Genomic DNA, 19,102 nt, shown 5'->3' with positions numbered 1-19,102 from the left:
TACGGTATATGAGATATTATTTATGATCCCTAAATGAAACTAAGAATTCTTCCATCCTGGAATATAAGCAAATCATAGTATTAGCACTAACATATGAAAGTTGCAATCTTATGTAAGCTTACTTAAAACTACATCTTACATTATCTTTGACAACTATTTTAAAATTGATTTACATAGTGTACCTATGGGGGGGAGGGATTGCGTTTAGGTCAGTGGTGACTTCTGCTATCTGCTTGAGCAAGCCCCTGTAGTTTTCTTAGCAAGTTTGTCACTGCTTGCTTCCTAAGACTGAGAGATTGATTGGCTCAAACTCATCCAGCTGGCTTTTTGCATATGATGGGACTAGAACTAAGTACCCCAGGTTCTAACCTAATACCTTAAGCATTCACCAAACTGACTCTCTTGGATGAGCAGTCTGATTTTAAAGATACTGTCAGTGTTCAAAGTAATAACCTCCACAAAAGAAGACTCCAAGGCTAGCATTTCCTCAAATTTCCATTTTATGAGAGATGTCATTATTGGCACATCTGCAAAAACCCAAATCTGAGAGTTCCGGGTTTTTCCCCACCCAAAAGAATGTCAAAGATCCATCCCCTGAACCCACAAGCCCATCATATGGCCCTATCATTTCATTGTCCTAACTGGAGACAATCCCCCTGTCACTCCCATCCAGGTGCAGCTGAGTGTCCTTGACTCCAAGAGAAAGGAATGTTGTTGTGGCTAATTCTCCACCCTCCTTGAGATTCCCCCCTCTGTTTTCCCAGGCACTAAATGTGGCAGCCCTGAAGCTCCAAAGAAAAAGATGGCTTCCAAAGCTGATACTGTATCAAGGGCCAAGAGACATACAACATAACAGAGAAAAGATATGTATGTTCTTTCCATATTCATGTTAACTTCTTATTAAACACTGTTCTTTCATGTTAAATATAACATAGATAGGCCTTAACTTAGTTGGTTCTTAGTTGGATAGGTCAATGTTACAATGGATCTCCCTGAGAGTAGTTATGGCCCCGTTCTGACGTTCCAATGGCTGGGCCATCGGCACAATTCTATGCCTGCACTTTGGGAGTTTGGCAACCGTCTTGCAATTATGGCCGTTGCAATCTGCCTTGATCAAATTACCGTGTTTTATAATGTTTTTGCAAAAACCCAGCATTTACTTCTGATTTTTGGCAAACCCAGCCCATTTCAAACCATTGGTTTGCTTTATGACTATGGCATGCTTAATGACTGTGGTGACCAGTTATGACTGTGGCATTCACGTTAATGACTGCTGAGAAAAAAAGTCATAAAATGGGGTTGGCTATGTGGGTGATCTATCTTACAGCTGCCACAACTTACAACTGTGATGGGAAGTGAAGGACTATCCGTGTTAATGTCAGGCCACTGTGTCACCACATCTTTCTGTGTATAAGAACAAGAAGTCTATTATATCTCTTTGGATACAATAACTCTACATGAAAATTCTGATGGTTAAAAATGAATAAAAATTAAGAAAATTAAATTACCACATTGGCCTGAGGTATGTTAATTTGACGTCTTTTCAGTTCATTCTTGAGCTGTAACTCCTTTTTTTCAACTTCCTCTAATTGGCCTGGAAAATAAATCAGCATCACAAGTTGGACTAAAAGTTGACTTCATTGCTTAGTGAAAGCAGCATCAGATAAAAACTATAACCATCTTTTCAAGCCAGAGGTTTAAAATGGAATTGTATTGCTTTTTTCAACATCAATCCAGGAACATTTTAATCATATTTTAATATTAATTTTTATTTAGATCTAAATTCATCACTTAAATGTTTTCCTCTTTATTTGCTACTTTAATATATGCTGCAGTTGTTGTTGGAAAATTGATCCTGAGAAATATTTTGCAGATCATGAAGGCATGGCATTTAAAGCACCATATTTTTCAGAGTATAAGATGCACCGGAGTATAAGACGCACCAAGGTTTTGAAGAGGCAATTTTTTAAAAAAAGTAGGTAGATAGATAGAGGGAGAGAGAGATAAAGAAATACAGTAGGTAGGTTGGGTGAGAGAGAGTAGGTAGATAGGTAGTTATATATATATATATATATATATATATATATATATATATATATATATATATATATATATATATATATATATATATATATATATATATATATATATATATATATATATATATATATATATATATATATATATATATATATAAAGAGTTTTTTTTTTATAAGAGTTTTATTAGTATTTGTAGGCCGCCCTTTTCCCTGAGGGGACTCAGGGCGGCTCACACAAAACCGGGAAGGGGGAATACAGACATTAAGATAGAAACATATAATAAAATAGTAAGCAACATACATTCATCATTCGGGAGGGGTAACTATCCTTATCCCCAGGCCTGACGGGCGAGCCAGTTCTTCAAGGCTATGCGGAAGGCTTGGACGGTGGAGAGGGTACGAATCTCCACGGGGAGCTCGTTCCAAAGGGTCGGGGCTACTGCTGAGAAGGCCCTCCTCCTTGTAGTTGCCAGCCGACACTGGCTGGCCGATGGATACGGAGGAGGCCTAATCTATGGGATCTTATTGGTCGCAGGGATGTAATTGGCAGAAGGCGGTCTCTCAAGTATCCAGATCCACTGCCATGTAGGGCTTTATGGGTGACTAATAGCACCTTGAAGCGCATCCGGAGATCGACAGGTAGCCAGCGCAGCTCGCGGAGGATAGGTGTTATGCGGGTGAATCGGGGTGCACCCGCAATCACTCGCGCGGCTGCGTTCTGCACTAGCTGAAGTCGCCGGATGCTCCTCAAGGGCAGCCCCATGTAGAGCACATTGCAGTATTCCAGCCTAGAGGTCACAAGGGCCCGAGTGACTGTTGTGAGAGCCTCCCGATTCAGGTAGGGTCGCAACTGGCGCACCAGGCGAACGCCCCCCTGGTCACAGCCGTTAAGTGGTGGTCAAATGACAGCTGTGGATCCAGGAGGACTCCCAAGTTGCGAACCCTCTCTGAGGGGTATAAAATTTGACCCCCCAGCCTGAGTGGTGGAATATTAGCCAAATCTTTGGGAGGAAAACACAACAGCCACTCGGTCTTTTCTGGGTTGAGCACAAGCTTGTTAACCCTCATCCAGTCCATAACGGCCTCAAGGCCCCGGCTCATCACGTCTACCGCTTCATTGAGTTGGCACGGGGCGGACAGATACAATTGAGTATCGTCCGCATATTGATGGTATCTAATCCCGTGCCTGCGGATGATCTCTCCCAGCGGTTTCATGTAGATGTTGAATAGTAGGGGGGATAAGACCGAGCCCTGAGGCACCCCATAATTTAGGGGCCTAGGGGACGATCTCTGCCCCCCCACTAACACCGACTGCGACCTGTCCGAGAGGTAGGAGGAGAACCACCGTAGCACGGTGCCTCCCACTCCCACCTCCCGCAGTCGTCGCAGAAGGATACCATGGTCGATGGTATCGAAAGCCGCTGAGAGGTCAAGGAGGACCAGGATGGAGGAATGTCCTTCATCTCTGGCTCTCCAGAGATCATCCATCAATGCGACCAAAGCGGTTTCTGTGCTGTAACCGGGCCTGAAGCCTGACTGGAAGGGGTCTAGATAGTTTGCTTCCTCCAAGGACCGTTGGAGCTGGAAGGCCACCACCTTCTCAACAACCTTCCCCAAGAAAGGAAGGTTGGAGACTGGACGATAGCTATTAAGAACAGCTGGATCCAAGGATGGTTTCTTCAGGAGGGGTCTCACCACCGCTGCTTTCAGTGTGGCGGGGAAGTTCCCCTCCCGAAGGGAGGCGGTTACAACCGCCTGGATCCAGCCTCGTGTCACCTCACTGCAGTTAGTAACCAGCCATGAGGGACACGGATCCAGAACACAGGTGGAGGTACTTACAGCTCTCATGGCCTTGTCCACATCCCCGGGGGTAACGTCCTGAAACTCAACCCAGAGCTGTTCTACTTGGTCCCCCTGTGCCTCGGCTGGAACTGCGGGGGTGGAGTCCAAGTCCGACCGAAACCGAGCAATTTTGTCCGCTAAGAATTGGGCATACTCTTCAGCTCTGCCCTGCAAGGGTTCCCCCGCCTCCCTTTTGTTCAATAGGGATATATATATATATATATTAGATTTTTACAACCCCTGGTAAGCCCCAATTACGGGAGGAAGCTAACTGCTTCCATCATCTGTCATTCGGCTCACAACCCAAGGGGGTGGGGGAGACAAACTTTTAACATATAAGACAATACATAATTAAAAACACAACATTCATACCATTCGGGCAGGTTACAGTCTTAGCCCCAGTCCTGACGGGATAGCCAGATTCTGAGGGCTGTGCGGAAGGTCTGGAGGGTGGGGAGATCGTTCCATAGGGTCGGAGCTGCCACCGAGAAGGCTCTCCTCCGCGTAGTTGCCAGTCGGCATTGACCGGCAGATGGAACTCGGAGGAGGCCTAATCGATGAGATCTAATAGGTCGTGTGGAGGTAATTGGCAGTAGGCGGTCTCTCAAGTACCCAGATCCACTACCATGAAGGGCTTTATGGGTGACAAGTAGCACCTTGAAGCGCACCCGGAGATCGACAGGTAGCCAGTGCAGCTCGCGGAGGATAGGTGTTATGTGGGTGAAGCAAGGTGCACCCACAATCGCTTGCGCGGCCGCATTCTGGACTAGCTGAAGTCGCCGAATACTCTTCAAGGGCAGCCCCATGTAGAGCACATTGCAGTACTCCAGCCTAGAGGTCACAAGGGCACGAGTGACTGTTGTGAGAGCCTCCCGGTTCAGGTAGGGGCGCAACTGGTGCACCAGGCGAACCTGGGCAAATGCCCCCCTGGTCACAGCTGACAAATGGTGTTCGAAAGTCAGCTGTGGGTCCAGGAGGTGGGTAGGTAGATAGAGGGAGAGAGAGAGAGAAATACAGTAGGTACCATTTTTTCTCGAAAATATGACCTGTCCTGAAACTAAAGCTTTGCCACATTTTTTGCATGGGCAAAAATATAAGCCCACCCCCAAAAATAAAACCCCTGGACAACCCCCCCAGGCAGAGCACCGCTCACAGACATAGCGGTATCCTGAAGGCGCCGAGACACAGGAGACGAGGGGGAAAAAGGCGCTCACATTGCTTGGCGCCTTTGGGATACCGCTAGATTGGGGAGTGGCATTCTGCCTGGCCGGAGGCGGGAGTTGATGGGCGGTGAACTGGCTCCCGAACAGCCGAGCACAGCCTCAGGGGCGAAGCAGCCATGAGGTGACCACGCTCACGAGAAACTGCCCAGAAAACCCCCTCTCCAGCCGGGCAGAGCACCATTCACTGAGCTAGGTGGTATCCCTAAGGCGCCAAGCCACGTGATGCTTTGCCCGCTCCCCAGAAGGGGGTTGTGCAAGCGTTTTGGAGTTTGGAACCGGAGAAGACGTTATGCTCGGAGCACAGCGGTGGCAGCTGCTGCAGGGAGAGCTGGGTCCGGACATGTTGAGGCTAGGGGGCATGCCTGCTGGGGGTGGAACAGGCGCTCGCACAACCCCCTTCTCCAGCCGGGCAGAGCTCCATGCACTGACCTAGGGGATATTCCTAATATGCCAAGCCGCGGGAGCTGGGGGGCGGGCAGAGCGCCACGTGGCTTGGTGCCTTAGGGATACCCTCTAGGTCAGTGAATGGTGCTCTGCCCAGCTGGAGAGGGGGTTTGCTGGAAAGCTGCTCGTGAGCGTGGTCACCTCATGGTTGCTTCGCCCCTGAGGCTGTGCCCAGCTCTTCGGGAGCCAGTTTGCAAGGGAGCAGCCGCCCAGCAACCCCAAAACAATAAGCCCTCCCCTATAATAAGCCCAAGGCCATATTTTGTAAGTAAAAAGAAAATAAGACTCTGTCATATTTTTGGGGAAACACGGTAGGTAGGGAGAGAGAGAGGGTAGGTATGTAGATAGAAGGATAGAGAGAGAGAAATAGGGTAGGTAGGGAGAGAGAGTAAGTAGGTAGGTAGGTAGAGGGATAGAGAGAAAGAAATACAGTAGGTAGGTAGGTAGGTAGAGAGAGAGAGTAGGTAGGTAGGTAGGTAGGTAGGTAGATGTTTCCAAGTGTATTTATCCATGTGCTGGAGAAGGAAATCACTGACAACCTAAGACTTGTTTCTGCTGGCACAGTACTTGATCAATGTAATTCTCATCAATCACTCTAACTAAAAAGCTTTCCGAAAGGGGTAGGAAAAGTTTTTGCACTCTGCAAACCTCGGGAAAACGGGCCCAGTTTTTTCAAATAAAAGGCATGAATAGCCTTGGGGAGGCTTGCAAAGTACTCCTGAGGGGGTGGGGTGGGGGCAACAAAGAGCAAAAAAAAAGCCTGTTTTTCATCAAAAAAATTATGGAGGCTTATAGAGTGCTGCTGGGGGCTGGGGGGGGGGACGGCCCATTTTTTGCTCATTTCTGCCCTCCCCAGCTGTCTGAAAGCCTCCATAAGGGTATGTACAGCCATTTTGGGGAAGGGACGGGGCTTCAGGAGGCAAAAAAATGCTGTATTTGATGTATAAGACTTACCCCGATTTTCAGCCTCTTTTTTGAAAAAAGGTGTGTCTTATACTCCAAAAAATACGGTAATCACTTTAATGTAAACAGACTTTGGTTAAGAAGGGACAAAATAACCAGATGTATTGTGAAAAGCAAATCTTCTAGTATAAGACACACCAAGATTTTGAAGAGGCAAATTTTTTTAAAAAAAAAACTTTTTGCACTGTGCAGACCTCCTGAAAACGGGCCTGGGTTTTTCCCCCCTCCAAAATAGGGCATGCATAGCCTTTAGGAGGCTTATAGAGTGCTCCTGGGCAAGGGGGCAAAATTGAGAAAAAAAATGGCCCGTTCTTTTGCTCATTTCTGTCCTTCCCAGCCCCCAGGATCACTCTGCAAGCCTCCTAAAGTCAATGCATGGCCATTTTCGTGAAGGGGGGCGGGGTTTTGGAAGGCAAACAATTCTGTATTAAGTGTATAACATGCACCCAGATTTTCAGCCTCTTTTTTGAGGGAAAAAGGTGCGTCTTATACTCCAAAAATATGGTAATTCTTTTTTCTGGTTTGGTGGATCAAGCTGTGGTTCCTCAGTTGATCCAATTCCAATTTCACCAAACTCAAGTAATGATCATTTTGAAATTTAAAAACAATAAATTAGCTAATTTTAGATGGTATCTGAGTTAGATAATCTTAATGGTATTACTTCGTAACAAATCTTACTTTTGTAAAGTATATTAAGAAGGATGAAAAAAAGAAAGGGATTATTTAATATTTTACCTATGGAATTATCTGTGGATTCACTATTGCCATAATTTCAGCAAAAAAGAAAAATTATGATTTGGCATGGAAAAAGCAACTTTTGTCTTTTTACAGGAAATTAGGTATGTCCCAGTACTGAAAGCTATGCAGGTTTGATAGGCAGGAACCAATCAGATTCAGTTCTACCAAGACTATGGTGGCTTTGGGTGTTTGACTCACACAGATCTGGGGAGATTCCATCTTTAATCTTGGATGGTATAGCATTTTCCCTTTCCAGGCTGACATGCAATCTGAAGGTTTTCCTGGATTCACAGCTCCTGCTTGAAGAGCAGGTGTCAACTTTGGCCAGGAAGATCTTTCTCCAACTCTATCTGTTGTAGCAATTGTGCCATTTCCTAGATCAGGGGCCCCTCAAGACCTAGTCACCTCACAGCTTGACTACTGCAATACACTATATATGGGACAGTTTGTGAAGACCACCCAGAAGAAATAACTGATACAGACTGTTATCTGCTTTTGAAAAACTTCCATAAGCATTATTAAAAAGAACTATGCATAATTTCTTTCAGAGTAAGCAATTTTATGCAAAGGAAAAAAAAGAAGTAATAGTAAGCCAAATCAATTACAGACATGCACAAATATAAATCAAACAAAACATACAGCAATACAAGTAATTTAAAGAAATACTAATGAGTATAGTAATCCATTTCTTTCTTTCATTACTTCCACCACACCCATATATTGCTTCATACATTGTTTTCTGTTTTTAAAAATCCTGGCCTTTAAAAATGTGTCAATACATTGCATATATTTGCTAGTTGATGGTATATGGACAACAATATTTTGACTTGGTAGGTAATCATGTAAATTCCATAGCTTCGAGTAAAGCTGGGCTTTGGTTGCTTTTTATGTAGATACTATGACCCAAAAACTGATAATATCATCTTTGCAAGTAGCAAAAATACATGCCTAAAGCTGCAATCAACTTTAGATCTTCTCCGTCTTATTAAAAACATATGAAAAGCCTGCACACAAAAAATGTTCATTGATGAAACATCAAAATCAGTTACCTGAGAACAATGTGGCTTGTTTGCAAAATTATGTGAACATGAATAGAATAGCCTTACAGTACTTACGTTTTGTTTCAGCAATAAGCTGATCCTTAGCATCAAACCAATCTCTATATGTTTTTATTGACTGTGAAAGGTAGTCTCTCTCTTGAGTAAGATTTGACATCTGCTGTTGAACCTTATAATCTAAAGACAGAAAAAATAATTCATTTCCCCCCTTCAATAACAAATACACATTCAATGAATTAATTAAAGAAGATACAATAACAGAATAATAGAGTTGGAACGGATCTTGAAGGTCTTCTAGTCTCCTAGATCTCCTGAAGCAGGAGATCCTCCCATTCTGGACAAATTGCTGTCCAATCTCTTCTTAAAAGCCCCCAGTGATGGAAAACTCACAACTTCTGAGGGCAAGCTATTCCATTGGTTAATTGCTCTGACTGTCAGGAAATTTTTCCTTAGTTCTAGATTGATTCTCTCCTTGATTAGTTTCCATCCATCCTGCCTTCTGGTACTTTGGAAAATAAGTTGACCCTGCTCTTATTGTGGCAGCCCCTCAAATATTGGAACACTGCTATCATGCCACCCTTGGTCCTTCTTTTTTACAAGACATACTCAATTCCTGCAACAGTTCTTTGTATGTTTTAGTCTCCAGCCCCCTGATAAACTTTGTTGTTCTTTTTTGCACTTTTCCCAAAGTCTCAACACCTTTTATATATTGTGGTAACCAAAACTGGATGCAATATTCCAAATGTTGTCTGACCAAGGCATTATAAAATGGTATTAATGGTTCACATGATCTTGATTCTATTTCTCTGTTAATGCAGCCTAAGACTGCATTGAGTTTTTTTGTTAGCTGCAGCATACTGCTGGTTCATATTTAAGTGATTGTTCACTGGAACTCGAAGATCCCTCTCACAGTTACTGCTATTGAGCCAGGTTCCATCTATTCTAAACCTGTGCATTTGGTTTGGAAATAGCTTTTCAAACATTATAGAGGAAAAGGATACATTTTAGAAAATAAAAAGTTGGAATCATTGAAACTCACCATTATAAAACATAAAGGTTAAAAAATAAGGTTGCAAATGTTTCCAAGCAGGTATGACTGGCTCCAATACAAGAGTATACTCGGTTTTATTTCTTCCTGGACTATTTTCTGCTAGCACAAGAGCCTGAAAAAACGATTTCCATTATATATTTAAGAATTATTTGCCTAATGTGAATATACATTTAGTTAGTATATAAAGCCCTAACCTTTGTTCAATACTAACAACTTCAAAATGTTTTTCCAAAATAAGTGGCACCTGTTATTAGTAGCACATTTTTGCAATAAGCAGTTTACATTTATGGTTCCACTCAATTTTAAAATAACCCAAACATAATGACTACAGAACCAGATATATACTATGCAAAAAGAACAAAACTAGCAATCCCAAATATTATTACAGGTAATCGTTAACAGATGGGAACTGGAATATCAATCCTAAATCATTAGGATTGTAAAGCAAATCATCCTATGACCAGCCCTTTTTTTACAAGCTTTTTCAGTGGCAGTATTAAGCAATCAGTAAGCAAATCTATTCTTCCAAAAGGTAACATTGAAAATTGTGACTGCAGGACATTACAACCAATCATAAATGTGGCCCAGTTGCTACGTACCCAAAATATGGTCATGTGACTGCAAGGGTGTACAGCATGATATTTTATGATGGCCTCAAGTACTTTGCAGGTTATATAAAGCACACTTACTGAGGCAGCTGTAACTTTAAATGGTGGTTAAGCAATAGAATCATGCCCATTTACATTTTCTAAATTATAGGAAAAGCTAGGCAAAGAAAGGTAAACATTACGATAATAATATGCATGTGAACATAGTAGACTGCTGATTTCCATTCCTGAATTATTTATTGGAAGATTATTTAAGGAGGCTCACCTCAATTTCAACAATTCCTTTGTGAAAAGGAAATTCAACTGTACTTGTTTCACCCATAAACAGGGGACTATCAAGGTCGTTCTCAGTTGAACTTTTGATTTTTGCTACAATTTTCCCATCTAAATCACTTCCTGTACGGTTTTTGTATTCATCCTTAAATTAAGAAGACACTTAAATTAGCAATGAATTTTTTAAAAATGTTCAATACATATCTTAAAACATATACAAAATGTACCTATATTTGGAGTTTGTATTCAATTTGCTTATGGTACTATTTTTTTAAATTTTATAGAACACCATCCACAGACTGAAGGTCCTGAGTTTAACATGAAAATTATAAATTCTTTTTAAAAACCATTTTATCAAAGATTACACAGAGAAAAATAAAAATTGAAACAAAATATAAAAATTGAAAAAAGTGCAGAAAAGAAAAAAGTGGAAGAAAAAACCCATTAGTAAGTAACTTTCGTCTTAATCTTGAAATGTACAAACAATTTTGGTAATGTATCACCATGTCTTAAAAAACATCAAATGTTGTCTACATTCTATAACTCATCTCTTATATTATAGAAAAAAACCCTTAAACTTTATTATTCATTCCTAGTCAGCAAAAGTCCACTTAGGGTTGCAGAAATAACTGCATATTTATTTCAACCTTGATCAAATAAGTCATCTTCTTTCCTATACTTTTAACAATTATGGTTTTTAATCCCTTCAAATAATGCCCCCCCCCACTTCAGTACTTTTCATCTTCTCTTTGTCTCTTCTCAGCAAATCCTTCAAAACTTTAATAAACTTTAATAAACTCCTTTAAATAATGTTTTGCTTAAATGATGTTGGCTAACAAAAATGGGTTTTCTTCTTTCTCTCTATCTTGGTATCATCTCTGTATGGACTGCAAAGCAACACAGCAATCTTTTTATAGACATGTAAAATATCTATAAAAAGCTCCTTAAAATGTCACAGTGAACATGAAGGTTTGGGAAATTAACAATTGGATGAAAAAGACTTAAAAAGTGAACCTTTAGAAACTGCCCTGATTTGAATCGGATACAGATTTCGCCTATTTGTATAAATATGTGTATATATTATGTATGTACAGTTTGAATGTATATTTGTATGTATGTATATAACTTCATTTTAAACCACAATTCAATTAATCACCGTTACAATGAGAGTCAGGTTCTTGACAATGGTCCGACTGTCAACATTCTGAACATTAAAAACAGCAGGGGTCTTTGGCAAAGTTTGTGGCTTCAACAGTGCTGGTTTGTTTGGCACCACATCAACTATAATCTTGGGGAAAAAACACAATATATAGAGACTTAATGTACAATATAGAAATTTATCAACAGCATTAGCCCTAATTGCAGAAGTATCCATGTATATTCTTGTCATATTTCATTACTTTCTAGCCTGGGCCTATGAACCAATTGGCAATGTATTATTACTCCAGTATCAATGTTGAAATTGTGCTGCTTGTTGGTTTGCTTAAAATACACTGTAAACTACTGGTATTTTAGAATAATTGGTTCAAGATGCTTAAGTAATTTTGTTTGAATTTATGCTTTTATTCTTTACAGCTTTTTTATAATCATAAAACACATATCACAGAAAATAGTAGCATAGTTGATTAATTCATTTCCCTAAATTTCATCACTGGCCACACAAAAGTAGAATGAACTAACTTCCCTCATTCAAATACTTTTCTGAGAATGTTATTAGCATTTACTCACTGTTTCATATGATAGCAATGGACTAGAAACATACCCAACAGAGCTACGTATTTATGACTTTCTATAATTATTGAAAACTATAGATTCTCTTTGACAGGACTGGTTTCTTAGTGGCCATTTAACATTATGAAGGACTCCAAAAAAGTACCTAGGACCCAGATTCAAATTCTGATGGCTGCCCACCCCATCACATGATTGCAAATATGTGGTAACTGGTCCACATTTATGTGACTGATTTATAACATTCACCCACGCACGCCCCCAGAAACTGGCATTTGGCTCAGGTTCCTGCAAAAACACTTATTGCAGAAAATGAGTTCACTTAATGATCATAATGTTTGCTCAACAATAGAAATAGTACTTAGGCTTATATACTGTTTCACAGTACTTTACAGCTCTCTCTAAACAGTTTACAGAGTCAGCATATTGCCCTCAACAATCTTGGTCCTCATTTTACCGACCTCAGAAGAACGGAAGGCTGAGTCAACCTTGAGTTGGTGAAGCTTGAATTGCCAGACTGCTGGCAGTCATCAGTCTGCAAACTACGGATTTGTTTAATAGCCATTGTACTTAATGAATGCTGCAAAAATATCATAAAACTGGGTTGGTCACAAGATAATATTTTAACAACCGGCATGGTTACACCATAACTCTGGGCTTAATTGCGGTTGTAAGTTGAGGGCTACTTGTATTAACAAATAGACAACCACAGACACTAAATTTATGTAAGGAATCTCACAGAGATTTGTATTTTCCCTATTCACTTATACAGTCTTGCCCTCTGATAATGTCAACTTATAATGCTGGAAAGAGGAGGACAATACTTCCTATATCCACAACAAGCCACAGAAGAATGAATGAAAATCCCAGCTTCTTCACCTTGCCAGCCTAAATTCTTCAAATCCAATTGAAACAAGTCCTGATCTTTTGACCCAGAATGCATGTGACAAAAATGCTCCAATAAACGGCCGGGGCGGGGGGATAACAATTAATAATTACTGAATAAAGTTAATCCTCTGAAACAAAAGGCCTTATTTACAAAATTAGTATCCTCTATTTGCATGTGGCAAATATTCTCTACACAATGGAGCACATAGTTACAAATGCACAAATTTCATTATTTCCTTCCAGGAGAAATAGCAACAAATGAAACAAAACATAGAAAATGAAGGAAGAGATAGGGGCACTGAGAAAATGGATGGAGATGAAATAAGAAAAGATAATGGGAAATGGGAAAAGTAACCATTTTTAAAATAATTTAGGTATTATGAAAAGATTTAAAATTCATTAAGCACCAGAGGTGGGTTCTGATGGGGAACAAATAATTGCTAAAGGCATCCATACAAGAAAAGTATTCATCCATTTTTATATTCCATCAATTTGTTTTCAACAGCTTCTGTCACGTCCATAGGTCTAGGAAAGGTCCAATTGGACAGTGCATGAGTAACTTCAACTATATAAAGCCAAGAGCCAGTAGTTCTCACAGGACAAATATTTCAGTTATGACAACAACAACCTCTCAGTTTTAATATCATGCAATGCAGATAGGAAGTGGGGTGAAATAAGTTTAAATTGTTATGGGTATAAAATATAACTGTCACTTATAGAGGGCAATCAGTTCTGTATGGCTTCATTCATTTTTGATAAAAATTTGAATCAGGTGATACCACTGGAGCAAATTTTAAATCAAGCAGCCTTATTAAACTGTGTAAAGTTGGAGGTGTTTTCATTTTCATTTTCATTTCATTTCATTTGGTTTGTATGGTTTTTTTAAAACCCTATCCTGGACCAAGAAATCTAAAACCAACAAAGATATCAACTGATTAGATGATCGTTCTGGTATATATATATTTTTAATTTCTGGATTAAGATAAAACTTGCTTATGCATGCTAAAAAAATCAATACAATTTGTATCTGGGCAAAATCTTACCAGAGAAAAAATAAAATACAATTTTAAAAATGTAAAACACATTTTTACATATTATTTCAAAAGCTCACCTCTTTACTGCGAAGAACACTGGTTTCATCAATTGTAAATATACATTGGATGCTGTATTTGGTTGCTTTTTCTGGAACCATGTTATTCCTAAATTATAAACACTAATGTTAGTATTTCTTTAAAATTTACAACACTTAAATTCTCAATATTTTTCCCTATTAAAATTTTACGTTGCTCTTTGAACCAAATGAATCAAAATCAGTTTTTTAAATTAACTTGTTTTATTATAAAATAATAAATGGAATTTTCATATTTAATGTCTGCAATACTTGCTATATACCACATTCCTGAAATTCTCCGTTCTCAATCCTTAAACTTTCTATTATGTCATTCCTGACATCCATATGCTTTAATTAACTTAATTAGTCTCAAATAAAATTATACTTTTGCATATATATTTTCAATTTTGAAACACTATTTTAGACACAGATATTTAACAGACAACAGGTATATCAATACCTAGGTGGAAAAAAATCATACCTGCAATATGAATTTCAATCTTAATAAAAATTAATTACTGCTAACAAACCAAACTATACTTAAAAACAAAATTGATTATAGTTTTTTGTAAGCATCATTTTTTTGTAAGCATCGTTATATTAGAACTACTGTAAAAAACATTATTTGTTAACCTGAAGTAAAAAAAGCCCTCATCATTGTCATTGTTTGCTTTGGTACACTGAAATGTTGTAATCTAAAAAAAAGAAAAAAGAGTGAAAAAAGCCACATTAGATATGTAAACGTTTAAAAAGTAATATTAAATTCAGTTACTTTGAATTCATGAGAATCTAAATAAATAAAATGATACATTATTTTAACTAAGAACCTAAAAAGTATATACTATAAACGAAGCTCATTTTTAGTTTTTAGTCAAAACCAAATCAATAGATTATCTTAAAAGACCAAAATTCAGTGTTAATTATGTTGATATTTAAGGTTAAAGAAAATGTAAAGTAAAATGCGTACAGAACAAATTCATACAACCATTAAAATTAATGGGTATGTAGCAATAGGAGAGAATAAACCATACATACTAGACAAACTAATTGGACTCTCCAATAGAAAGTATTATTTTTCAAACTCAAAAGCACTTATAAAATTATTTCATGATCAAAATAGATAATAATGATGTGATTCTTCATGTAGTCTCATCTCTAACTTCTCTGGGTTTTAAGGATACCGAAAGCAATGCTTTTAGCAATGATCATTCCTTTCTACTTTCAATCAGCAAAAGTTTCCAGATCATTTTAAAGGTAACAAAATAATAATAAAAAATACATTGCTTTAATATAAATAAAGATATTACCAGAGCAAAACTATCTTTGTCTAAATAAAATTACAGATTATTGTATCAGTTTAAGATGAGCAATTTTTCTCTAAACCACTGAAACAATTTATATGAATGCTCAAATGAAATGTTATGTTTGTTATGTTATGTTTATTATACTTGTATGCCGCCCTATTCCCGAGGGACTCAGGGTGGCTAACAAACAAGTGGGGAAGGGGAAATACAAAAAACGAACAAGACAAAAACAAGATACAAGAAACAGATTAAACACTACACAACTATCGCAACAATTCAAGTAGGGCTGGGAACTCATCAGCCCCAGGCTTGCCGGAACAGCCAGGTCTTGACGGCTTTGCGGAAAGCCTGAAGGGTGGTGAGGGTCCGAATCTCCACGGGGATATCGTTCCAGAGGGCCGGAGCAGCCACAGAGAAGGCCCTCCCCCGGGGGTCGACAGTCGACATTGGCTAGCTGATGGTATCCGAAGGAGGCCTAATCTGTGGGATCTGATTGGTCGTAGGGAGGTAATTGGCAGGAGGTGGTCTCTCAAGTACCCAGGTCCAATACCATGTAGAGCTTTAAAAGTAACGACTGGCACCTTGAAGCGCGTTGGGAATCCAACAGGCAGCCAGTGCAGCTTGCGGAGGATAGGTGTAACGTGGGTGTACCGAGGTGCACCCACAATCGCTCGCGCGGCTGCATTCTGGACAAGCTAAAGTCTCTGAATGCTCTTCAAGGGCTGCCCCATGTAGAGCGCATTACAGTAGTCCAGTCTTGAGGTCACAAGGGCGTGAATGACTGTTCTGAGAGCCTCCCGGTTCAGGTAGGGACGCAATTGGTGCACCAGGCGAACCTGGGCAAATGTCCCCCTGGTCACAGCCTACAGATGGTGTTCTAAAGTCAGCTGTGGGTCCAGGAGGACTCCCAAATTGCGAACCCTGTCTGAGGGGCGTATAATTTCACCCCCCAGCCTGAGAGATGGAATACAGGGCCAATCTTTGGGAGGGAAAAAGACAAGCCACTCGGTCTTGTCGGGATTGAGTGCAAGCTTGTTCACACCCATCCAGACCCTGACAGCCTCCAGGCACTGACACATCACTTCAATCGCTTCACTGAGTTGGCACGGGGCGGACAGATACAACTGTGTATCGTCCGCATATTGATGGTACTTTATCCCGTGCCGACGAATGATCTCACCCAGTGGCTTCATGTAGATGTTAAACAGGAGGGGGGACAAGACCGGGCCCTGCGGCACCCCATACTTAAGGGGCCTAGGGGTCGACCTCTGCCCTCCAACCAACACTGACTGCGACCTGTCAGAGAGGTAGGAGGAGAACCACTGAAGAACGGTGCCTCCCACTCCCACCTCACGTAACCGCCGCAGAAGGATACCATGGTCGATGGTATCGAAGGCCGCTGAGAGGTCAAGGAGCACTAGGATGGAGGCATGGCCCCCATCCCTGGCTCTCCAGAGATCATCAATCAGTGCGACCAAAGCAGTTTCTGTGCTGTAGCCAGGCCTGAATCCAGACTGAAAGAAGTCTAGATAATCGGTTTCATCCAAGGACCACCGGAGCTGAGAGGCCACCACTTTCTCAACAACCTTCCCAACAAAGGGGAGGTTGGAAACTGGATGATAGTTGCTTAGAATGGCTGGATCCAAAGACGGCATCTTCAGGAGGGGTCTCACCACCGCCGCCTTTAAAAGGGGCGGGAAGGCTCCCTCCCGAAGAGAGGTGGCAACTATCGTCTGGATCCAGCTCCGTGTCACCTCCTTGCTGTTCGCGACCAGCCAGGAGGGGCGCAGGTCCAGTACGCAAGTGGAGGCACTCACCACTCCGATGGCCTTCTCCACTTCCTCAGGCGTGACAAGTTGAAAATCAATCCATAAATTCCGCTCAAGACCCTCCCCCGGTACCTCGGCTGGCTCTGAGCAATTGGAGTCCAGGTCTGTCCGAATCCGAGCGACTTTATCCGCTAGAAACTGAACAAACTCCTCAGCTCTACCTTGCATATTTTTTAGGAGCGTTTATAATTTCCTTTAGAATAAAAACACTTGTCAAAATATTCATTCCAACACTGAAATTTCTTTTATGGAACCTGATCTATTACTGAACAATGAAATACTATGAAACATCTGGTATGATGGAAAAATTAACATAGTTATCCATAAATTAATGGATAGGTTTAACTGAAACTAAATTTGCATACATATTTCTTTCTATCTATCTGTTGCAAACATTGTTTCCTGTTACTTACATTTTCATTATTGTCTGTTTCCATGATTTTCATACAAATACTTCCTGGATTTATATTTGTAATATTGTTGTCATCTTCAGAAATAACATTGACCTTGAAATCTGCATGAGGGAAGAAATGTATTATCGCACATGTTGCTAAACTTAATTTACAGATTAAAACTCTGAAGTAAAATATTACTAGGCAGAAATACATGTCAAAGAATGTAAGAAACTGATAAGAATAGTATAATGATGTATATTCCATAAAAAGGCATTACTGTATTCCAAGACATTTAATGACTTTACATTTTAGACAAATCATCCAGTGCCATAACCCAGAATAGCCAATAGCACAGATGTATATACTGTTTGACAGTCCTCTCTAAGCGGTTTACAGTGTCAATGGTGCCAAAGCATCCAGTGCTTCCAATGCCATGGACCAGGATGATAGGACAGATACTTTTAATAATGAAGAGGTTTTAAATCTAATGTCAGCACTTTGACCAAAGCCAAACCATGAAACTGACCACCCATTTTGATTGGAACTATATTTTATTGATATAGGCTACATTAATAAAATAAATAAATTCCAAAATAATATAATAAATAAAATAAATAAATGTAATAAAATAAATAAATAATGCATAAATTCTTTTGGTATCGAGATTAAGAACATTGAGGAGTGTCTACAGAAGCAAATAGAAACAACTGAATTGCTGACCAACAGTCTCAGAATATTAAAATATTCTGAGATTAAAACTGAAAAGAATAATAGGTTACTTCCAAAATAATTATCTTTAGTATAAAAAAAGGCAAGAATAATCTCAATTTTGGTAGGATTACATTAAAGAATGAAAATGAAGATATATTCCCAATGGGAATATAATGTGAGAGTAAGACAATCCAATAATGCAACATATTACTTGAAAAACAATATTCCTAATCCCTATAGATAATTACTTTTCAGAGTTTAGAGTCTTAGGTTTGGTATTGGATTATAAACTGTTCTTAGCTTTACTTCAATGCAGGTTGTGAAAATTATCACTTCTTTCCATAGGCCTATCCCTAATCTTTCAATCATACTCAATATACTCTGTCCTGTTAAGCAGAAAACAGGTTTTAAGTAGATTAAATTAAGATCTACTCATATGATTCTTCAATTTAAAGGCATTAAGCACCAAAACATCAGCAGATTGCTGTGTTAAACTATAGAGAAACAGCCATTTTATAACCTAAAATGATATTGATAGGGCAAACTATATTTTAAAAGAGAACAAAAAATATTCTGTTGAAAAATAAGAAATAAAAGGCAAGAAAAAGCATTCCAACTGTCTAATGGTTATCATTAGAAAATAAAAAAATGTTAAAGCACTCACCAGGAAAAGTGTTTCCAGCAGTAAAGATAGCATTCTCATCATATGTTACATTTAAACATACAGGTTTCTCTGGGTCAGGCAAAACATTTATCTTGATCACTGGACTGCTTAGCACATTCTTGTTACAGATGGCCTTGAACTGCAAGGGGTACTGTCCTCTGAAATACAGTAATAATTAAACATCAATATAGTTCTGTTGAAGGTGCCAACATTTTAAATAGAAATATAAGAGT

At 39.6% G+C, this 19,102-nt stretch overlaps 1 protein-coding gene across 2 annotated transcripts in view; it reads right to left on the bottom strand.

The window, feature by feature from the left end:
* Window positions 1-19,102, bottom strand: part of SMCHD1 (structural maintenance of chromosomes flexible hinge domain containing 1) — a 101,665-nt gene that overhangs the window by 12,046 nt on the left and 70,517 nt on the right. Inside the window, exons 32-40 of one of the 2 annotated variants that reach the window (XM_087707213.1) lie at window positions 18,870-19,027; window positions 17,513-17,613; window positions 14,600-14,661; window positions 13,967-14,054; window positions 11,396-11,527; window positions 10,232-10,384; window positions 9,347-9,470; window positions 8,365-8,484; window positions 1,509-1,594 (exon numbers count right to left, since the gene is read on the bottom strand). In XM_087707213.1, the coding sequence (XP_087563339.1) occupies window positions 1,509-1,594; window positions 8,365-8,484; window positions 9,347-9,470; window positions 10,232-10,384; window positions 11,396-11,527; window positions 13,967-14,054; window positions 14,600-14,661; window positions 17,513-17,613; window positions 18,870-19,027 (1,024 nt within the window). The remainder of the gene's footprint in view (window positions 1-1,508; window positions 1,595-8,364; window positions 8,485-9,346; window positions 9,471-10,231; window positions 10,385-11,395; window positions 11,528-13,966; window positions 14,055-14,599; window positions 14,662-17,512; window positions 17,614-18,869; window positions 19,028-19,102) is intronic. The other variant, XR_015695663.1, reaches the window with a different exon arrangement.

Source organism: Thamnophis sirtalis, unplaced genomic scaffold, assembly GCF_051295495.1.
Source record: "Thamnophis sirtalis isolate CommonGarterSnake01/CBP01778 unplaced genomic scaffold, rThaSir2_p1.2 scaffold_2, whole genome shotgun sequence".
NCBI lineage: Eukaryota > Metazoa > Chordata > Lepidosauria > Squamata > Natricidae > Thamnophis > Thamnophis sirtalis.
Note: the sequence above shows the minus strand (reverse complement) of the source record. Positions and strands in the feature narration are given on the sequence as shown.